General features: G+C 44.2%; 1 protein-coding gene across 1 annotated transcript in view; it reads left to right on the forward strand.

Annotated features, from left to right (window-relative positions):
• Positions 1-8,163, forward strand: part of LPCAT (lysophosphatidylcholine acyltransferase) — a 104,784-nt gene extending 96,621 nt beyond the window's left edge. The window contains exon 14 of the mRNA XM_077647879.1: positions 5,503-8,163. Coding sequence (XP_077504005.1) covers positions 5,503-5,615 — 113 coding nt within the window. The 3' untranslated portion in view covers positions 5,616-8,163. The remainder of the gene's footprint in view (positions 1-5,502) is intronic.
• The last annotated feature ends 12,399 nt before the right edge of the window (positions 8,164-20,562 follow it).

The following is a 20,562-nucleotide window of genomic DNA, read 5'->3' on the forward strand; positions in this document are numbered from 1 at the left end:
GTCCACAGTCCGGAACCGTGGTCCAGGGTCCTTCTTCGGACGCGCCTTCAATCCATATGATGCCAGCCGTTCCGCCCGCTCCGGAATCGGCAGCCGCTCCTCAACCCTCGTGTAGTAAATCCACAGCGGCAACTGCGGCTTCACCTCCTGCGCCGCCTCGCCGAAGTACTCGCAAAAAGAAGCGGCCCGCATGGTTCAAAGACTATGACATCCGCTAGACATTTTGTTTTTTTTAAGTGCGGCGGAAATGTGATAAAGATTAAGTGTGGCAAGTGCGCTGCACGCACTCGCGCGCATGGGGGGAGAGAAGACGACGAAGTAGGAGAATACAGATCGGCTCGACCGTATGATACGTGTACTGTTTCATTGCTAATTATCATTACTACGATACAACAGCGTACTGTTAAATTATATGTGTGCTTATTGCATGTTGTGCTTATTATATATCACAATGCTGGTGACTCTATTTATGCGTTTTTGTTTCACTTCCAAGTTGGCCCATGCTATGTATATCATGTGGTAGAGTTAGGGCTATTCATTTTTTGGTAAAACCTCATTTGTTTCCGATTTATATGGCTCAAGAGAGTACCGTAATATAGCTGTTTACACATGATTCCTATCTGAAGGCTACTTTTCAGAAATATACTGTGGCATTCCTTAACTCAGGTATTCAGTGGAAGCAAGTAGTTACCAAGTTCAATTCAATGAGGCCTCTGCAGTCAATTGTTGGTGCTAAAATTCTTACTACTTTTCTTTAACCCAAATTTAGCCCTCGTATTCACAAAAAAAGAAAGCTTCATTTCGGTATGTGCTCAAGAGTGTCTATTAAAACTTCAGCCACAGAATGCAGGTTGGTGCCATTTCATTAGATGCTATTGCTTTCTGTACCTACGCTGCTATGAGGCTTTTGTGAACGCCATACGGCAGCTTTGACACTCAATAATTTTCACAGCTGGAATACATGCACAGCCCAGCAGGTCTAAAAAACTCTATTTGCTGCAGGTGCAGGTGACAATTGAAACAGAGGAAATCTATTTAAAAAGAAGAAAAAAGGAAGCATGTCAGTGCTTAACACTTGTTTTTTTGTAACATACTTTTAGTGTCCATTCGCAGAATTAGTGTTTTAAGCCCTGCTATAGAACAGGCGCTCATGTTTAATTATTCTTTTTTTTTTTTTAAAGTAACTCTCTCCTCCAAAGAAAACATCCAAATTGTGCAGCATTTTCAAAGTAAACCTGCTTCATCCCTTGTTAAAAAAACACTTATTGTTACCCTGTGAATCTTGAAAACTGTAAAGCCCAAAAACCAAGGGCCTTTACTACACAGGCTGTTTCAACTATCTCATTAGTACCAAGCTTTAAGAAACTACTAGCTGTATGGAAATTTGCCTTATGCAGGGTTGTTAGGTAGTCGTTGTGACCAGGTCAGTGTATTTCTAGTGTGGAAGCACTACTTCACTAGCGAAGCTTAAAAACCCGAGGTATGTGTGAAGCCTCAAACATTGACCTCTGATGGAGCGCCAGCGGCAGAGGCCTTGCGCAGCTGCTCCATCAGTGCATGGAACTGGCACCCCCCCTCCCCACTCATTCCCCGTGTGCAACGCTGCCTATAGTGGCTGACAATAAGATCTTGTATGCGGTTGCCTGTGAGGTGGTGTTGCCTCAAGTGCTTTCACACGTCCTACTCAGTTTAACTGCATTAAAACCCTACCTGTTTTTTAAAATGCTTGTAATTAACTAATTAACAATTATATTTAACTGGTTTGTAGTTGTTTAGCACAATATTTTTAATAGAAATGTTGTAGAGCGTGCTAGAAAATGTCAGTTTCAGTTTTTTGTTCAAAATGACATTAGCATTGGCTACTCGTTTTGAACTTAAAAGGATACTGAGGACATTAATTCCCATCTAATATTTTTTCATGGTAAAATATCAGTTATTTGGCTTTTTGTGGCCGTGTTGACGTTTGTTCAGCAACACAAGATGCAGATATTTCTGAGGAAATTGGAGTTGAAAATGAGACATTTTTTCCCATCACTTGATTCAAACATGAGACGTTGATGATGAAAAGGACTCCATGACCACTAATTGGAAGTGGATGGCAGTCCAGTCTAGCCTTAGAGCTCCGAAGCCAAAAACAAAAAGAAAAAAGCATTGTTGCAGGGACCCTGGAACGGGGGACAATAGGGGACTCCCGGTCGCTCCCCAATGTTCCTCCAGAGGGGGCAGCGCCCACCCCCTCACCAACTGCTTGCACTCAAATTAGATTTCAGGCAAACGCTTCAACTGTAAGACGTTATTAATGCAAAAGCACAGTGAGGCATAGCTATAGTTGGCATCATAGCCAGTCATAAAGCATTTCATTTCAGTAACCTAAACAAATCATGATCCAACAAAAGCCATTGATTGTCTTCTTATTCATGAGCATGATTAGCAATATTTAAACATACTATATTCAGAATTTTTTATTGCAGTCGATCCCACCTTGTGTGTACATGTTATAGAGTAGCCCAGTTATGTTTTGTATGCATTGACCTTGACATGACACCTTGTAACAGTGCTAAATAAAAAAAATATAAAATTTAATATGTAAATATGGCATGAAATAAATAAATATATAACAAACTAATTTTTTCCCTCCCCGCCAACTCAAAAAAAGTTCCGAAGTCCCTGCATTGATGTCAGCACAGTTGGTATGTAAAAACAGCAAATGGCAGCAATAATTCTATTTGTATTTTCTAGCTTATAGGAGCTTTGTGTCCAGTGGGAGTGGCCTGTTTTTCATTAGGCTGCTCTAATCAATTTATATACACCAACTTCGTTGTCCTCAGTGTCCCTTTAAAATAAACCCACAAGATGAAAAAATTGTCTTGCGACTGTGTGCTCCGTCATCACAATACTATTAGTTAGCACCCTCAAGCGTGCCCAGATCAATGATGAAAATAGGCCTTTCTGTTGCCTAACAGCATACCTCGACAGATTCACGAGTGCTCACACAGGCTCACTCAAAAAAGCTTGGTCAGCCTATGGGCTCACTCATGCTCCTCAGGCTCACACAGGCCTGGGCTCTCTCGAACTCATGAACTCACTCGTTTAGGTTCATAACTCATTTGGACTCGTTGCAACTCACAACTCATCCATATAAGCCTCTCATTACAACTCACGACTCACACTAGCTTTGACTCACGACCCCACTGTGCTCTCATTCATTTTGACTCACGACTCATCTGGACTCACTCGTTTCGACTCATGACTCATTTGGGCTCACTCACTTGTTTTGACTTATAACACGCATGGACTCACTGAAGCACTTAAGTGGCATGCCCCCCGAGCCGGCCAAGACACTCGACTACGAACCCCCACTTCTTCACGTAGCAACATGATGGAATGATGGAAGCTTCCAACCCCCCCCCCCCCCCCCGGTGGCTCATTAATGCACTCGCGTAAACTAGCCAGAAGGAAGGGGCACGACGTTGTCTCTGTTTACACAGAATGCTCCTCTTCTGTCACCCACAGGCGTCTTTAGTTGCAGCAGTAAATCATTCCTCCCGTCTACTTTCAGCAGACAAGGAGAAAAAATTGGCTGTGGTTTATCTCTGGTTAAAGCTGGAGGGACGCGATAGCTACAGCTGGCCGAATGGAACTCGCTCAGTCGAATTGCAGTCAGTCGTTTCGCTGTGCGTTCCTTCTTCATCTTCGTCCCTGGACATGATTCACCCTCTCCACTCCCCCCACTCTGTTTCGCCGGTGTGCCGTGCCACTGGCAGCTGCTCTGCACCACGTGACCAACCATGTGACCATGTGGCGGCACCGCCTCGGTGCCGCCAAGCTGAAGGCTCGAAATGCTAGCGTAATGTAGCTATCGCTACAAAAAAAAAAATCGAAGCGCACACCATCTTCACGAAAATACAGACCATAATTTGAGCCTGAGTCTGGACTCACAGCTCAGATCATGATCTGAATGTGAGTCTGTACTCACTCACAACTCGGACCATGATCTGAATATGAGTCCAAACTCGCAACTGAGATCATTACCTGATGGTGAATCCGGGCTCACTCACTACTCAAATCATGATCTGAATGTGAGCCTCAATGAGTCGACTCATGAGTGAGTCCACCGACGTATGCCTATGGATCATCATTTTTCTGAAACCTCCTTCCTACTTGCAATTAACTGGGAGTAGCTGTAAGGGCAAGCATGATTTAGGTTCGTGAACTGGGACATCAAGGCACACAACTTGTCAAGCAGGACGACTGGGCAGACTCCAGATGTAGATCACTGCTCCGCACAGTTGCTTGTAGCAAATTTTTTGCATGGGAAAAGGAAAATAATGTAGTGTCATTGAGTTCAGGCCAGTATTTCCATGGCCTCATGAACTGCAAGGCTGAAACTCTTGGAGTTAATTGCACACGATTGCCTATTTCAGATTATTCTTACATGTGATATTCAGAAGTGCAGTCTAATTATTTGACTGTTTGTCATTCAATTGGGATTCAAAATTTGGATATGTGCTCTCCTGTAGAATGAATTCCATCTCCGGTGAAGTAAGTGCAACTAGGTGCATGGGCCAGTGTATCTATCTGCAGGGCCTGCTCCTGTACAGTCCGGCGTTTGGTTAATTTTCTTCACTCATTTTTTAGAGGCTGGATATGCACATGATAATGGCTTTTTGTTAGTATACGAAGCAGTTCCGGTAGGTGCCAATGCTGTGTACATTATCAGGCAAAGGAAACTACAAAATGTGACCTTTATTTGAGGTTTAGAAAAGCCAGAGGTAGGCATGAAACACTTCAAATTCTGTACACTTTTCTGTAAGAAAATTGTAAAAAAATTAGCAAATTGGTTTTTGAGGGAAGGAAATGGCGCAGTATATATCTCTCATCTCGGTGGACATGTTAACCAGGCGCCATAAGGGGAGGAATAAAGGAGGGAGTGAAGGAAGAAAGGTGCCGTAGTGGAGGGCTCGGAGTAATTTCGACCACCTGGGGATCTTTAACATGCACTGACATAGCACAGTGCACGGGCGTCATTTGCGTTTTTCCTCCATCTAAATGCGGCCACTGCAGTTTGGTTCGAACCCAAAAACTCCGGCTCAGTAGCCGAGCGCCCTAACCACTAAGCCACCGCGGCGGGTCTGTTAGGGCTGCACCTTTTTTCTTCTCATGATTTTGGTGTGGTGGACACGAGGGAAGCCTTTTCAATTCATTGACCACACATATCTTTATAGTATAATGACTTTGTATCAGGAATCTGGTTGGGGACACCTTTGCTAGGACTACAGTTAAAACACTTCAGCAATAACGTCTAGGTACATTGCATGTCATGTGTTCAATATCAGTGAGCAAATCTGCTTAAGTGATGATGTCTTTAGTCACCTTGTTGGTGTATTGTTGTAGTCACCCATTGCTGTGAGATCTTTGTGCCACGAGGTCTATTCTGCGAGATGTTTTTTTTTTTTGTGCTAGAGGCAATGCAGCTACTGATCGTACATCATCTCTTTTCAGAGGACTTCAAGGAATTCATTTCGACGACCAAATGGGCTGATGTGTTGCCAGCTCCATCAGACAGCAGTGATCCACGAGATGAAGACAAGAGTGTGCCAAGCAAGGAGGACTGATCACAAGGGGCAGTTCTCGTGACTGTAGATAAGCATCCAGTGTTTGTTTTTCCTTGTAACTTTACCCTTTTAATCAAGAACTGCCAGCCTTCATTTAGGCTTTTGAATACATTGTGTTTCACTGAGTGTAAGATATTTAAAGTTTTCATTGTTGAAGAGCTTTCTCTAACAAATATTTTTTTTTTTAGAGGACCGACCTTGGAGGCTAGCACTGGCCATTTATCACAGTGCTGCAACCCTTAAATTGGGTGGGATACCATATAGGCTTTTGTTTTTGATTTGTTGCAGTGGAGCTTTTTTTTATATATATAAAATGGAAGCAGTGTAACAGCATTGCACTTGGCTTGAGTGTTTGTTCTATGTACACATGCCATAAACACCACCCATACTGAGGATGACCGTCAGTGGTGTACTTACAAGCACTGCAGTCAAAGCGTGTGGTGGTGTTTAAAGGAACAGCTTCTTGTGCCACTATTGCTTGCGGTTCTGCCTGGTTGGCCTTGTAGACGTACCGCTGCAAAAGTGATTGGTAGACCATCTAGTATCGGGTGTTTTGCCCTGCAGGACTTTTCACCTCTTTGCATTTTGATGTCATCTTTCATCATTTGATAAACAAACTGTTTTGTGGCGAGGCTGTGCTATAGCACCTGCAAATGCTCCGAGCTTGGCTTTAGTTTAAAAACAGCCATATTTTATTACTATTTAAATCTTGGAGGTTACCTTTACAGCTTATACTATATACCAATGGCCTTTTTAAATATTTTCAGAATGGAAAGTAGTGTATAGCACTGCTCGGTACTGCGTGTGCCTAAGAGGGAATGCAGTGGAAGTAGTTGCCCAGTGTGCTTCTTCATTAACACGCATTGGTGTGCACCCATACTGCAAACTTTGCCCTGAGATGAAACTTGTAGACATGGCCAGTGTTAGTTGATGGCTGCCTTTAAGTCGATGGCTTGGTTCCCTATTCTGGGAGCTCAATATTGCTGCAAGTTTAGCGACCTGCCTGAACTCTTCTGACTGGAGTTTTTGTGAGTGCTTATGTATGAACCATTGAGGCTTAGAAGGTTTAGCAACAGATAAGTGCACTCTGACCATCACGAAGTAGGTTTTTGTATTTACCTACGGCTGTTCATGCTTGTAGCCTGTCTTTTTTTATCTGTCAAGATGTTGCAGTGGATGGTGAGTGCTGAAAGATGCAAGGTTTCGTTAGTGTCAGAAACGCCCGAAGAAGTGTTTCCAATACACTGTACTGCATGCATTTGCTTTACAGTGCATTACAGATCAGGTAAAGCTACCTCCGAATGAAATGTGGTTGGTGTTGCTAATTTGCACTGAGGCTTGTATACCATCTAATTTCTGGAAACGATTGCTGCAGGTATGTGTGTGCTTGTGATTGATGTGCTTAATATGGGAACTAATACTTTGATTTGGGCTAGCTGGTTCATAGTTTTAGAGCGCACAGTGCCACAGGGGACGAGGACACAGAAATGCACTCAAAACACAGTACTGGCGCCATTTACAAGTGGTTTATTCTTGCACGTGCCTGCCTTTATGTAAGTGCATCCATAGACACATCAGGAATTAAAGTACACAAAATACGTAAAGATAAAAGTTGTTCATGAAACAGTCTGTATAACACCATCTTCTAGGAACCACTGCTAACTGGCTATAATGCATCTCTGCTTCTTATTTTTGCTTCTGCCAAGAATCATTACTACATGGCTCGTCCCCTGTTGTGCTGTGTTCTTTTCATCTAATATGTGAAGGGCTTTTTAGGGAACTGACATTGAACGGTTGTACACGTAATGCCCAGCAGGACCTTAATGATTGCGTGTATTTGTCAAGTGGAACCAGACCAGGTGACATCTATTTTGCATTGTGTGGGGAGCCTGTATGCTGCTTGGCTCAAGCTGTCTTGGTGCAAGCTACAACTAAAGTCAAGGTTATCACTGTTGTCAAAAACCCTGGCTGCTTTACTTAGGATTATCTAAGGCTGTAGCAGTGAATGTTTTGACTTTGTCAAGCCCATTCAATGGCTTTCAGGTTGATTTTGGTGCGATGGACGTTGGCCAAACTTGGGCAAAAGTTCTGCTTGTAGCTTACCCTTTGTCACATGCTTGTCCCAGTTGTTTTTATCAACTGAGAGGGATCTTTTTATGCCCATATTTTTGTACTAGCATTCATCATTGGTGTGTGTGGAATCAAATGCTTACATAAATTTTGTTTTAATGTCAGCATCTATCAAGATTTAGCAACTAGAAGTGTCTATCACTTTTGCTTACTCACTCTAATTGGTGTGTATGTGGTGTGGGTGATGACACAGCTGGCTCATGTTTTCTTGTTCAAGTCTCAACAACTTGGTGTTACATGCAATGAAGTTTGTTTTCATTGTGCATTTGATGTTTGTGAATTTGCAAAACAATTGCTATTAGTAAAATGTGGATGCTTGGAACAAGTTGTAATGCTTTCAAATTTCCTTTCCAGATAGTTTGTGTCATTGCATGAAATTCATTTGCCTGAATGGGGTACTAAAAGTAATTCAAGATCAGTTTATCTGTGTCTTTTGTCTTTATGAATTCATTCACCAATTCCTGGAAACAGTTGTGAAAAACACTCAGCCTTGCACAGAGAGTTTCCTGGGGCTGGGGTGCTAAAAGAAATACAGTCCACACTGCCAGTGCCCTATTAACTGTATTCTTGCCTATGGGATGCACAAAACGGAAGAAATTGGGATATATATTGTACAATGGATAAACTAGTACTCCATGAAATAAACAGACTCATACTGTGCAGAAAGAGTTCAACGACAGTGGCATTTTTACGGCTGTGATAATTCATGTGTGCATGGTGCATGGTGCTGCCATGATATAATGCTTCGGCCCTGAAGGTATATGTAAGTAAATGTATTGCAATCATGTGTGCAAGCCTCCGTGGACCCACACTGCACAGCATGCCTACCATGCTTTCAGTTTATTCAGTAGTCCAAGCACATGTGAGCATGTGTAAAATGCTGGGCTGTGACTGCTGCTGAGCAGTATTTTTCATTGTGATGCTCCATGCCATAACTGAAAATTTCATCAATTAGGTCCAGAATTTTCTATTTCAGGTCCTTTTCTCTTGCAGCTTGAAAGCTTCGTCAGTTCGGAAAAGTGAGAATTTCAGTCCTTAAAATTCACCAAAACTATGTAAAAGTTCCCTGTTTGCCAAATTTTACCCTCTAATACCCTTGAAAGGGAAATTTTCCCCGAATGGAGCATCACTGGTTCTCCATAAAATTGTTGCAAGTACAACAGTATTGAACTTTCCTTCCTGTGCATGTCTCTAGAATGATTCATTCATGCTAGTATTCATGCTTGCTTTCCTAGCCAACCAAGTCATATCCCGTGGATATTCATTTAATATCCTCCACAAGAAATCAATGTCCATATGATGTTTACTTAATATCCACACAATCTTCGTGGGCATCTATATAATATTGTATCATGCCCACACATGATTCTCAGACACTCAGAGGATGTACACCAGATATTCAGCCAATCTATTTTCAAGTAGAGGGTTGGGGGGAAAGGGGGGGGGGGGGGACGTTTGCTGTGACATTTATTTTTTGTGCTGTGCGGCTTACAACAAAGTAAATATGATTCAAAAGACGAAGAGAGACAGAGCAGAAACAGACAACTGCTCATTACACAGGCAATTTCTATCTTCTGTACATGATCTGGGAATGACATTTCAAATGACAGATGCATAGCGAGAAAATCACTCATTGGTCTATGTAATCAATGCGATTGCATAAACATGTCGCAGAGAAGTGCCATTTTCCTGCTATGCATGTTACCTGAAATTTCGTTCCCAGTTCGTGTAATTATATAGACTGAATACTTAAGTAATGAAGACACTAGTTTGCACCTGTGTGACTTCGTATCTTTCATCATACTCGTTCTATTCCCATAAGCTATACAGCACATAAAATCAACAAGTACAATCAAATAGCCGCAGTTCTCATTTTTTTTTCGAGTGTTGCACCTCTTGGCAGTACATGGGCAAGATATATTCATGCACTGACTTTGAGTATGGAAGTACATCAGTTAGGAATACAATCGCTTCTGTCTTTTCCTGAGCCACAGTTTATTGCCCAGTAGCCAGGGACCCCGGAACGGGGGGGGGGGGGGGGGGGGGGGGCGCTCCCCTCCCCCCAACATTTTTCCAGAGGGGGCAGTGCCCCCCCAGTCTCCAATTGCTTGCACTTGGATCAGATTTCTAATTAAAACACTTCAGTTCTAGGACTCTCTTAATGCAAAGTACAGTGAGGCTGAGCTACTTATTGGCTTCATAGCCAGTTGTAAAGCATTTCGTATATGAGTAACCTAAACCAGTCATGTCCCAACAGAAGTCGACTGCCTGACCCATGTACACGATCATGATTAGCAGAATTTAAACAAACCATGCACAGACTTTTTAAATGCAATTGATCACTTCTCGTGCATAAAGCTTCCCATTTCAATTCGTTTTATATTACCGTGAATCTTTGCACCGTTTGTTCGTTTGCAATCAAAACCGTCAGCACGCGGTTTTATTATTTTGTTTTGTAATGAGAGATGCGACCACACTAGATCTTCATTGATCATGGCCAAGTGCAAATGCTTCCACATTTTCCCAAATTGTTGTAGTTGCTTTTGGTTTTTTATCTCAAAAGTTCCTTGCCAGTTTTAAATTGAGCGTGGCCAAGAACTGCAGGAATTCATTTCGATGACTGCTGAACACACTTGTGGCTAACGCCGCCACTGGGCCATTCAGTTCTTGGTGGGCGCGAGTGAGTCCCTTAAAAAGAGTTTATTTTGGAAGCCTTTTCGTTGTCTTCCTGACTGCTAGAGTGTCGTCGTCCCAACGTGACAGTTTACATCACCCTTTGAACATTTAAGAAAATAATAATAATAATGAAATTTATTATGTAAATGAGCATTAAATAAATAAATAACAAAATAAGCTTGAAGTCTTGCCTATAGGTCCTCAGATGCCTGTGAATATATCACAGTGCATTGTGTTGAACAGTAGCGATGACAGTCTGAACTGCATGAACAGGACGCTTCTTACAGTATGTGAGCATCTGAATTGAAAACAAACTTATTGTTAAATCCCTCACCTTGAAGAGATTTGGAATGCTGGTGATGCGAAATGAATCGCACTGCATGGCCCAGAAGCAAACCTGTTGGACTGTGTATTTTTGACAAAGGTCATACAGTCGCAGACCCCGTCCGTTATTAGTGCTCATGACATGTATTGTATCTGCGAACATGCTTCACATATAAAAACTGATTTCACATGGCAGCGCACTTCACGTACGCTGGAAAGGCTAGTCGAATCTCTAATTCGAACTCAAAGTGGATCGAAATTTGTTTGAATTAAGCGGAATTCGAACTAAAGGGAGCCCGATCGGGAGCTCGCTCTTAATTCCTTTTAGCACGAACGTGGCCCTATAGCACTCACTACCACTCAGTGCATAAGGGCACAGGGTAGGCTGGAACTGAAAAAAATATCGATTTTTGCCTTCCAAAGCCGAAACATTGGTGAAAATTATTGAGTAACTCGCAAGCTTTTCTGCCTGAACCAGCCCCATTTGCAAAACCAATTAAGTGGTGAGCGGGGATGTAGCACGATTACCCCGAGTGCAAAACACCCGTTGCAAAAGCTCCGGCCGTGTCTGTCCCGTGCCATATATAATCCCTGCATTCCAAAAGTCCCGCGCATTCCGTATCAATCTCCGTACCAAAAGCCCAGCATGCTTTTCGATATCCTGCAACCTCATATATCTAGGTGCAGCTATGCAATAAATTTGTGGTTGTCGGTCAAAAAGTAACACACAATCTGCTGTGTAGCTTGTTAATGTCAAGCACTACAGGGAAATTAAATCGTGTAGGTAGAATTAAGTTTGTAAAAGGATTGGGCCCTTGCACCCTAACCTAGCCATAATTTTTGCTTGTAACCTACCGTGGACAATAGACATGACACATACCCTACGCTAACGTGCAAGGATCGAGTTCCTCCACACGTTCCTCGGTAACATCAATTCACTGTAGACTGTTGCCGTGCCTATGGAGACAGCACAGTAAATCAAAGTAGTCTGTTTTAATGGCTTCAGATGATTCGGAATCCTGACTACAGTATCCAGGTCATATCCCACATTCAGGCAGACCGTCGGGCGCCGCAATTGATGAAAATGCATCAGCCATTCATGCACTCATTCAAAACTACAGCTATGTCCACGACACAATTCATGGTATGCACAGGCATGGCAATAGGGTCCGTCTTTACGCTAATTGAACCCGTGAAATGCAGAAAATTTGTGCTCGCTGCGTCCTACACGGCCTTTGACAAGGGAGATTATGCAAATCATAAGCAATATGTGTGATGATCTTCTGCAGAGCTAGTTTCTCCGGCGATTGTCCGCAGTGCTTTCACGGAGTCATTCATTCATGAAGCTTCACACAGCAACAGTTTCACACAACAGGCGTATTTCGAGCAACCACTTGCAGCTTCAGCGCGCTTGACCATCGCTCTGGCGAGCAACCGCCTGCGCAGCTTCAGCGCACTTGAGCATCGCTTGAAACCAACAAGGTATGCACAACTTTCGCTGAAAAGTTGTCTCATTGGCAAAACAGCAAAACATAAATGATTGCAGTTCAGCTCAGCTGAGCGAAATCGTCCCGATGACGTAGACAGCTACGGCAATTCTTTCCTACCTCCATGGCTCCGGCCGACTACCTCCATAAAACGTGCGTTCTGATTTAATATCTGCTGCTGGTCCTTGGACCCAAGATATTAAACTTATTTTTGGAATATGGCAGAGTGCAAGACGCACTCTGGCACGGGTCGGCCCGGTATACTGCACTGCCTCCGGGATCGGCCCGGGGCCTATGGACCTATTAGCGTGCACCTTTTCTTTCTATGTTTCCTTTCATCTCCTATCCTTTAGCTCTCCTACTTTCAGCACGCGTGAGAGAGCGTGGCTCGGCTTGATCCAGTAGGCAGGCCCGTCCACTTTCTTTTTCTTCCTGTCAGCAACAGCAGCAGCAGCTACCTCCATAGCGAGAACTGCAATGCGAATCCCGCGATAGCGGCGCCTCTATGGTGGGCCGGCGGCGGCGCCGGCTCATTTTCCCAGCCATGGAAAAAAGTACAGTCACGGCCGGGCTCGAGTAGCGGCGGCACGCACTTTGTACGGCCTGCGCACTGCGGGTATTTCCTGTCTGCCTCCGCTGCGAGATCGTGGCGCTGCGACCCTACCGCTCCTTAGGGTGCCTCGATGCCCGCTCGCTTCTGCTTTCAGGGTGAGGACACTGCCATTACCCCCATAATGACACTGCCCGCGACGGCAACATGTTGGGTCACGCTCTCCCGTTCGGCTGCATAGATAGCATAGAGCGCAATGCGGCGGCGGGCCGTTCGGAAGACAAAACTGCCACTACCGCGTGAAAATCCGCAAACCTGGTGTTCTAACAAGAAAGGGTGGTACGAGAGATGTTTCAAATAGTGAATCAGAGTTAGTTAAGCTAAAATATGTCATGTTTCGCAGCTCATCTGCTGAGAAATTCGGCGCCTTGCGAACATTCGTTACATTCTCACAGTGGTTCTAACATTTCCAGCGCTGTCTGTACACCCGGATACTCTACATCTCGATTGCTTTTCCAACAGTCAGAATTGCTTATTTAGAGCTGGAGTTTCATAATCGCCAAACACTGCCACTCGGGAAGTTCTAATGAGAATATCGAGCTTTCCTGTCAGCGACAGTTTCGAGGATGTTTGGGCATTAACTTGCTCCTCTGTTGCTACTGTGACAAAGCAGTCGCAGTATATAAGAGAAATATATGAAAGCATAACAACTATCAGAAGAATGACATACACTGCTCACCTCGTGTTTGGGTGTTGTTGAAGTAGACCAGTGAACTGTGTAGGAGTCTCGCTGTTTAATGGTAGCACAAAATTGACTCACATTATTTTATAATTTGTATTGCTTTCAAGAAATGTGTGAAACGGTCACCTTTGTTGAATCTGCTACTGCGTGGTTTTCTTTCGTAGCCTACAATTAACTTGTGCGTGTGTGTGATTCACTTTGCACAAGGGCGTGATAGCCATAACCACTGCTTATTCGCCGTGAAATTTTGACTTCAATTTTGGGAAGGTTCAAGGCAATGCCAGCTCGTAATAACCAGCCTGTCCACTTCAACAAAACCAAATTAAAAGATATATTTTGTGTGTCGCTACTCCAAGCCTCCGCACTTTTCGCCATCGGAATACGGCGGACATCAAATGCACTGACCATAGGAGTCGGTGTTGCTGAGCAAACGAGAAGATATGAACGTATTGTTTGAGACATGTCCTCAGTTGTCCGCCCCAGAAGAGTGTGGCGACGGATCGTTTGGAAAAGAAATTAATTTTCTATTACTGCTTGGAATCATTTCCATATGGCGGAGTAATAAGACAAAGCCATCCCAATTAATGTTAGACAAGCAGGTGTTAACCATGCAAAAAAAATAGTTATGTTCGGCAGATCATCCTCCGCGCTGCTGGCATACCTGAGAAGCTTGGGATCTAGTAAACAGTTTTTACGTTAGAACAGCAAATGTAGCATAATCCAACAGCATTCGGTGACCCTGATACTGTAAATTATGACTACGGAGGTGCCAATAACCGCAGGCTCTTTTTCAGTGTAGCCAGTGAGTGGGGAACGCAGCGGCCAGTCATAACTTTTCGATCGGCGTGCATTCGCAGTGACTGCATCATGTAAAAAAAACATTCAAAACTGGCAGAACATTGCTGTCACGAGCGAAACAACCATGTAGCGTCAATTTCCAGTTTATTCGCATCATTGCAGTCGCCACGCAACCGCACAAAAACGACGCCACATGCATAGCGCGACCGTCGCGTGTGACCCAACATGCCGCTGCGAGGGGGAGACGGTGGCGCGGGGTGCTACAAAGGGTGTCCTCACCCTGAAAGCGGAGGCGAGGTGAGCGGGTATCGAGGCACTCTAACCGCTCCTCGACCAGAAGGGGATGAAGCGATAAAACACACAGGAACAAGGACGACAGAAAAATTTAAAGAAAGAAATGTTGCACATAATTTATCGAAGGAGGATAGACCGGTTACTGCAATAGCTTCACTTGAGCAAAGAGTGGGAAAGGGCAGAGAAGAAGGTTCCTTGTGGCACAGGACCAGATGGTATCCCGATTATGTTAATAAAGAAGCTAGGACCAAAATCCAAGCAAACATTAATACAGGTAGTGAATAAAATAATAGTGGATGGGAAAGTCCCCGATGAATGGCGATTAAGTAGAATGAACATGATATATAAGGGAAAGGGGGACAAAGCTGACGTAAGTAACTACCGTTCCATAACGGTGACATCTGTGGTTTACAGGGTGGTGATGCAGATTATAAAGGACAGATTGCAGTCTTGGGTGAGGGGGTGCTAGGAGAGCTACAAAATGGGTTCTGGAAACACAGGAGGTTGTAGGACAATATGTTTTCATTGATGCAGTGTATAGATATTGCTGAAAGAGAACACAGGCCCCTATGGCTAGCATTTCTGGATATTAGGGGAGCCTACGACAACGTTATTCAAGAGTATCTGTGGGACATACTGGGCACATTGGATGTGGAAGATGGAGAAATTAATCTTTTAAAAGATATATATAAAGGTACCAGAGTGCTTATAAAATGGGAAAAAAATGTATCAGAGCCTGTAGAGATACAGCGGGGGCTTAGGCAAGGATGTCCTCTGTCTCCTTTGTTGTTCATGTTGTACCTGCAAGGGTTCGAGACCAAGCTAGAGAGGAGCGGACTAGGCTTCAACCTTTCTTTTTTCAAGCAAGGGGAATGTATTAAACAGTCATTACCGGGACTAATATACGCGGATGATATAGTGCTAATGGCTGACAACAAGGAAGATTTACAGAAGTTGATAGACATATGTGGTACAGAGGGAGATAGATTAGGTTTCAAGTTTAGTAAGGAAAAAATCTGCAGTCATGATATTTAATGATGAGGGAGGCAAGCATAGAATACAGGAGTCCATGCTAGAAGTAATGGATGAGTACAAGTATCTTGGGGTGTGGATAAATAACGGTGCTGAGTATCTGACAGAGCATGAAAAATATGTAATTAATAAGGCTAGTAGGAATGCAGCTGTCATGAAAAATAGGGCACTGTGGAATTAAAATAGGTATGATGTGGTAAGAGGGATCTGGAAAGAAGTGATGGTTCCTAGCCTGACTTTCGGTAATGCGGTCCTGTGCATGAGACAAGATGTTTAAGCAAGGTTAGAAATTAAACAACGGTGAGTAGGGAGGCTAGCTTTGGGAGCACATGACAATACATGAAATCAGGGGGCACAGGGTGATATGGGATGGGCGTCGTTCGAGAGCAGAGAAGCTTGCAGTAAGATAGCATTTGAGGAGCGATTCAGAAAAATGGGGGAAAATCTCAACTATAATATACTCCTTTTTATGGTCGCAACAGATTATGGTCACTATTAACAAAGGGTGTACACTGCCCATTCGACTACTGTAATTGAAGCTAGCTGGCAGAGTAAGATGCAACCATGAACACAACCCAAACAAGAAGAAAATTAGCTGTGTTATCATACAGGTATATTGGCTAAGAGACTTCGAGATGAAACAAATACGCCTTCCCAAGTGTTATAAGTTCGCCTGCAATTGAGCAACCTTAGTTTAAAACTAGCCGTTTATTTCACTCTAATTTAACTCCTAGGAATGCACTCCTACTTAAATTACTAATTAAACTACTGCCATCTGGTTTTGGGAACAACATCAAAAACAAACCCGATAAATTATTTCTCTTACAAAAAAAGGCAATAAGGCACGTAGTTGGAATCAGTTTCACAGCCCACACCCGTCCTACCTTCCTTGAATATAAAATTATGTAAACATTATGCACGAATATATCCATGTCCAACATTCTCGAATAAAAATTTTGAATATCGGAAAATGGTAAGGTACTAATATATACAAATATTGAAGGTAAGGAAATACTGAAGGCGCTGTTTAACAACTTTTGAGGAAGTACGGAAATATAGACTACTGTTGTATATCTCATCAGAATTTAGATGAAAAAAACTAAACAATCAGCATCGCATTTAGGTAAACGCCGATTTAACCGAATAGGCTTAGAATGAACTGCAAACTGAATATGCGAGGAGGAGAAAGAAAATCCAAGTTCAGTTAAATCCTTGGTGGTTTATAGCATACACCTTACATTTTACTTGCCAGTCTCACCTACTGCACATATGCAACTTGAATTCATTGCTTTCTACCGCATTCATTGTTAATAGCTTCTGACGCCGCATACATTTTGAGAAAGGTCGTACATATGTGATTCAGCTGGAGAGAAACCGTGTGCTTACATCTACTCCGCCATGGACCACCGATCTCTCGTTTGGGCTCCAGGTCACCAAGGCCTCCGCGGAAACGAAGCAGCTGACGCCGCCGCCCGCGCGCTCTCTCTCCGGGCATTTCCCACGGGACCCAACGCTGACCAGGACTCCGATTTCAATCCGGTTTACACTCTTAAGGAAATATGCGATTATTACAAATCCACGCACCATGAAGAGTAAGTTCTTGTTATGACGTCTGTTCTTCCGATGAAGAATCAGTCCTTTTGATGAAGAGTCAGTTCTTGCGAAACTTCCCACCCCGTGCGTGCACCAAACTCTTCCCACCCCGTGCAAAGGGCTGGGGAAGGTCAATGAGCGGGTACTCCTGCGCCTGCTCACTAACACGATGCTGTGCCCGGCAACTCTTAAGCATTTCGATCCTCAATTCGACGAGCGGTGCTCACACTGTGGGGAGGTGTCTGACACCTACCACATGGTGTGGGACTGCCAGCAGCATAGGTCGGCGAACTCACTCATGAGTGGACTCACCCGGGCTCACTCACGCTCATTTCAGATCTGAGTCGTGAGTGAGTCCAGATTCACATTCAGATCATGATCTGAGTCGTGAGTGAGTCTGGACTCACGTTCAGATCATGCTCTGAGTCATGAGTGAGTCCGGACTCACATTCACATCATGATTTGAGTTGTGAGTGAGCCCGAACTCATATTCAGATCGTGATCTGAGTCATGAGTCCGGGCTCACATTCAGATCATGACCTGAATCATTGTGAGTCCGGGCTCACATTCAGATCGCGATCTGAGTCATGAGTCCGGGCTCACATTAAAATCATGATCTGAGTTTTGGTGAGTCCGGAGTCACATTCAGATCATCATCAGTCGTGGTCAGTCCGGTCGAGTTTCCTGTGCACTCGTAATACTTATTAACCTTCTAATCCAGATGATGATGCAAAGCAATTTCATTGTTTCCTGATATGTAATTTCTGTGGCTGTTGCACTCTAGGTTATTAAAACACGAGAAATGTTTGTTGGCCGCCGCGCTTGGTCTCCGTGGATATTACCTATGCCTGGCTCTAACGCGCTTGCTGTGGTTCTTCCTTTGCTGTTTCTTAATTATTTGGAAAACGCATGAAGCGGCCCCAGATCTTTGCGGCCCCTGGCAGCTATTGGCCTCTAGGCCTCTCAGGGAGGCCTCCATACAGGCTAGCTGCAGTTAAGAGCTCATGGAATCACAATGCTAGCATTTTTTTTTGCATTTTAACTTTAAGCAAGTCATTAGGTCTGAACTTTACCCAGTTTTTTTACCCAGAGCACCACATTTTTGACCTTTAATTCTTTCTTTTTTATACATACAATGTCATAAAGCATACTCCCGTCTGGACGCACGCTCGGAAGGCTAGACCTTATCTAGAAAAAAGGAATTCATATATGCGAATGTCGAGACTAAATGCGGATCTCTTTTTTGTTTAATTATTCCGCGCCATACCGTAGTAATGGAAACGCGAAATTTAGCCTTACGTTTACAGAGCGGCACGGAATCGACCAAACCCTGAACCAAACGGTGAGAGACGACATGAAGACAAGCACGGGCAAATATTTCTTGCGAACCATTTATTCGCTCACTTCTTCTGTTCCACGGTGACTGGCATATCTTCAAATTTCCATTGTAGGGCCCAAAGTGGCCGAAATAAGGAAAGCGATGATGTGAAAGGTGCGGGTCGATCGCAGGTTTTTTTTTTTAATTCTGGTTAGGGGTCGTTTGAATGTGCCAAGATTCGAGTAAGAGGCTTTTTTGGTAATTTGCTACGGTCCCGAGGATGATGCTTTCCTCAAAGTTGATTCTATGTTCTGAGTCCTCGGAATGTTCGCCTATCCGATTGTGCTCACTTGTGGAGTCGCGAACGTCGTTTTTGTGTTGCCGCATGGACAACTTGCAGAATATTGAGCGCGCTCCAAATGCAAACCCTTTTTCGCAGACGATATGTTCACAGTCTTGTTCGAAAAGAAAGTGGGGAGGTGCCACTTTAGCTCTTCAAAAGTGGAGTTGTTGAAAGTACACAGGAGAAAAACCCGGAAATATTTCTAATGAAGAACTTTACGGGGTCCAGTGATATTCAACACACGTACCGCGCCTTGCGAGAGAGATCGCAGCATTGTCGCGTGGAGCTCTCCTACGGCGGCGTCGCTGTCCATGTCACCCTGAGCGCGCCGTGGCGACTTGCTTGCTATGCGTCCCCGGAACAGGGTGATTGCCTGTTTCGCTCGAGGAAGACTGCAATAAACGTGTCTTTTGAAGCTAGAGCATTACTTCGCTTGTGCGAAAACCAGGTCGTAGCCAGAAAGTCGTGGCAGGCACACGTGGCCGAGACGCCGCACGTGCGCGAGTGACGTCACCACCATCATTGCGACTTTCTCCTTCCGAGAAGGGCAAGACGACTTCCGCGATGAATGGAAACAGGTCGGGAGGCGACCCTCCTCCTGCCTCCCTCATTCAGATAACAAAACAGACCAAGCTCAAGCAAAGTTCTCCAGAGGGTGTTGGCTCAAGATGCGAGCGCCTGACCCCCTCCGCCGCATGGGTGAGATACCACTGTCGCGCATGACTTAATGTACATGAAAACAGTGGCGCGTCGCCTCCGCGAGATACACTAGGAAATACGTTGCGCCCCTGTCATATGCATATATTCATGTAAACATGACTAGAGATTACACAAAAGGGAAAGTATACTAGCCGCCGCGGTGATTTGGCCTTCAGCTGAATCGCTCGCGTCTGCACCATCACGCGGGACAGCAAAGCGTGACCGGAGGCAGCAGTTCATTGCCGATTAAGTACGCGACCAACGCAGCGAAACAACGTTCACCTCCCAAGTCCCCGTCAAAAACTCAGAGACAAGCAGTGCTCTCGCTTTTACGCATCGTAAGAATTGTTTAGGTGCCCGCATAACTTTTGTGAACTATAGGGGGCCTGTTTTCGGAGGCGAGCCTCGCCTCTCTCCTACCTGCAGATGTATGCGAGCCGCACCGGTGCACAAGCGTTGTATGTCCGTGGTGAATCGGTGAAGCTTGGACCCAAGGTGTTTGGTGGGCTGATCACTCCCTAGAAGGCACAATATTTGCTCCCGTCCATGAAGTGCGGATAAGAAAGAAAACGGCAGAGAATGCAACCCCGACAATGAGGCTAAACAATATACTCCACATGGGATTCGTGAAGGGATAATAAGGGAGAAGGGTCGCAGAGGATAAAAGCTGTGTAATAGGAAAACTAGTTTATAACAAGTATATAGCAATAATGTAAATAACAGTAACGTAGCAGTTCTAAAGTCCTTACGGGAGGCTCTCTCTGCTCTTGAGAGGGGGCGTAATATATGGTTCGAACAGACAAACAGCCCGATTTAAAGGCTTGATAATAGGATTAATTCTGGAGAAAGGGTAGCACAGCATAGAAACAAAAAGTCAATATAGGCAAAAATATTGAAGCACCAAAAGCAGTGTTTATCTATGTTCTAAAGGTTGCCCAAATTCGTCAGTGAGCTCATGAGC

Source organism: Amblyomma americanum, chromosome 1 (genome assembly GCF_052857255.1).
Source record: "Amblyomma americanum isolate KBUSLIRL-KWMA chromosome 1, ASM5285725v1, whole genome shotgun sequence".
NCBI lineage: Eukaryota > Metazoa > Arthropoda > Arachnida > Ixodida > Ixodidae > Amblyomma > Amblyomma americanum.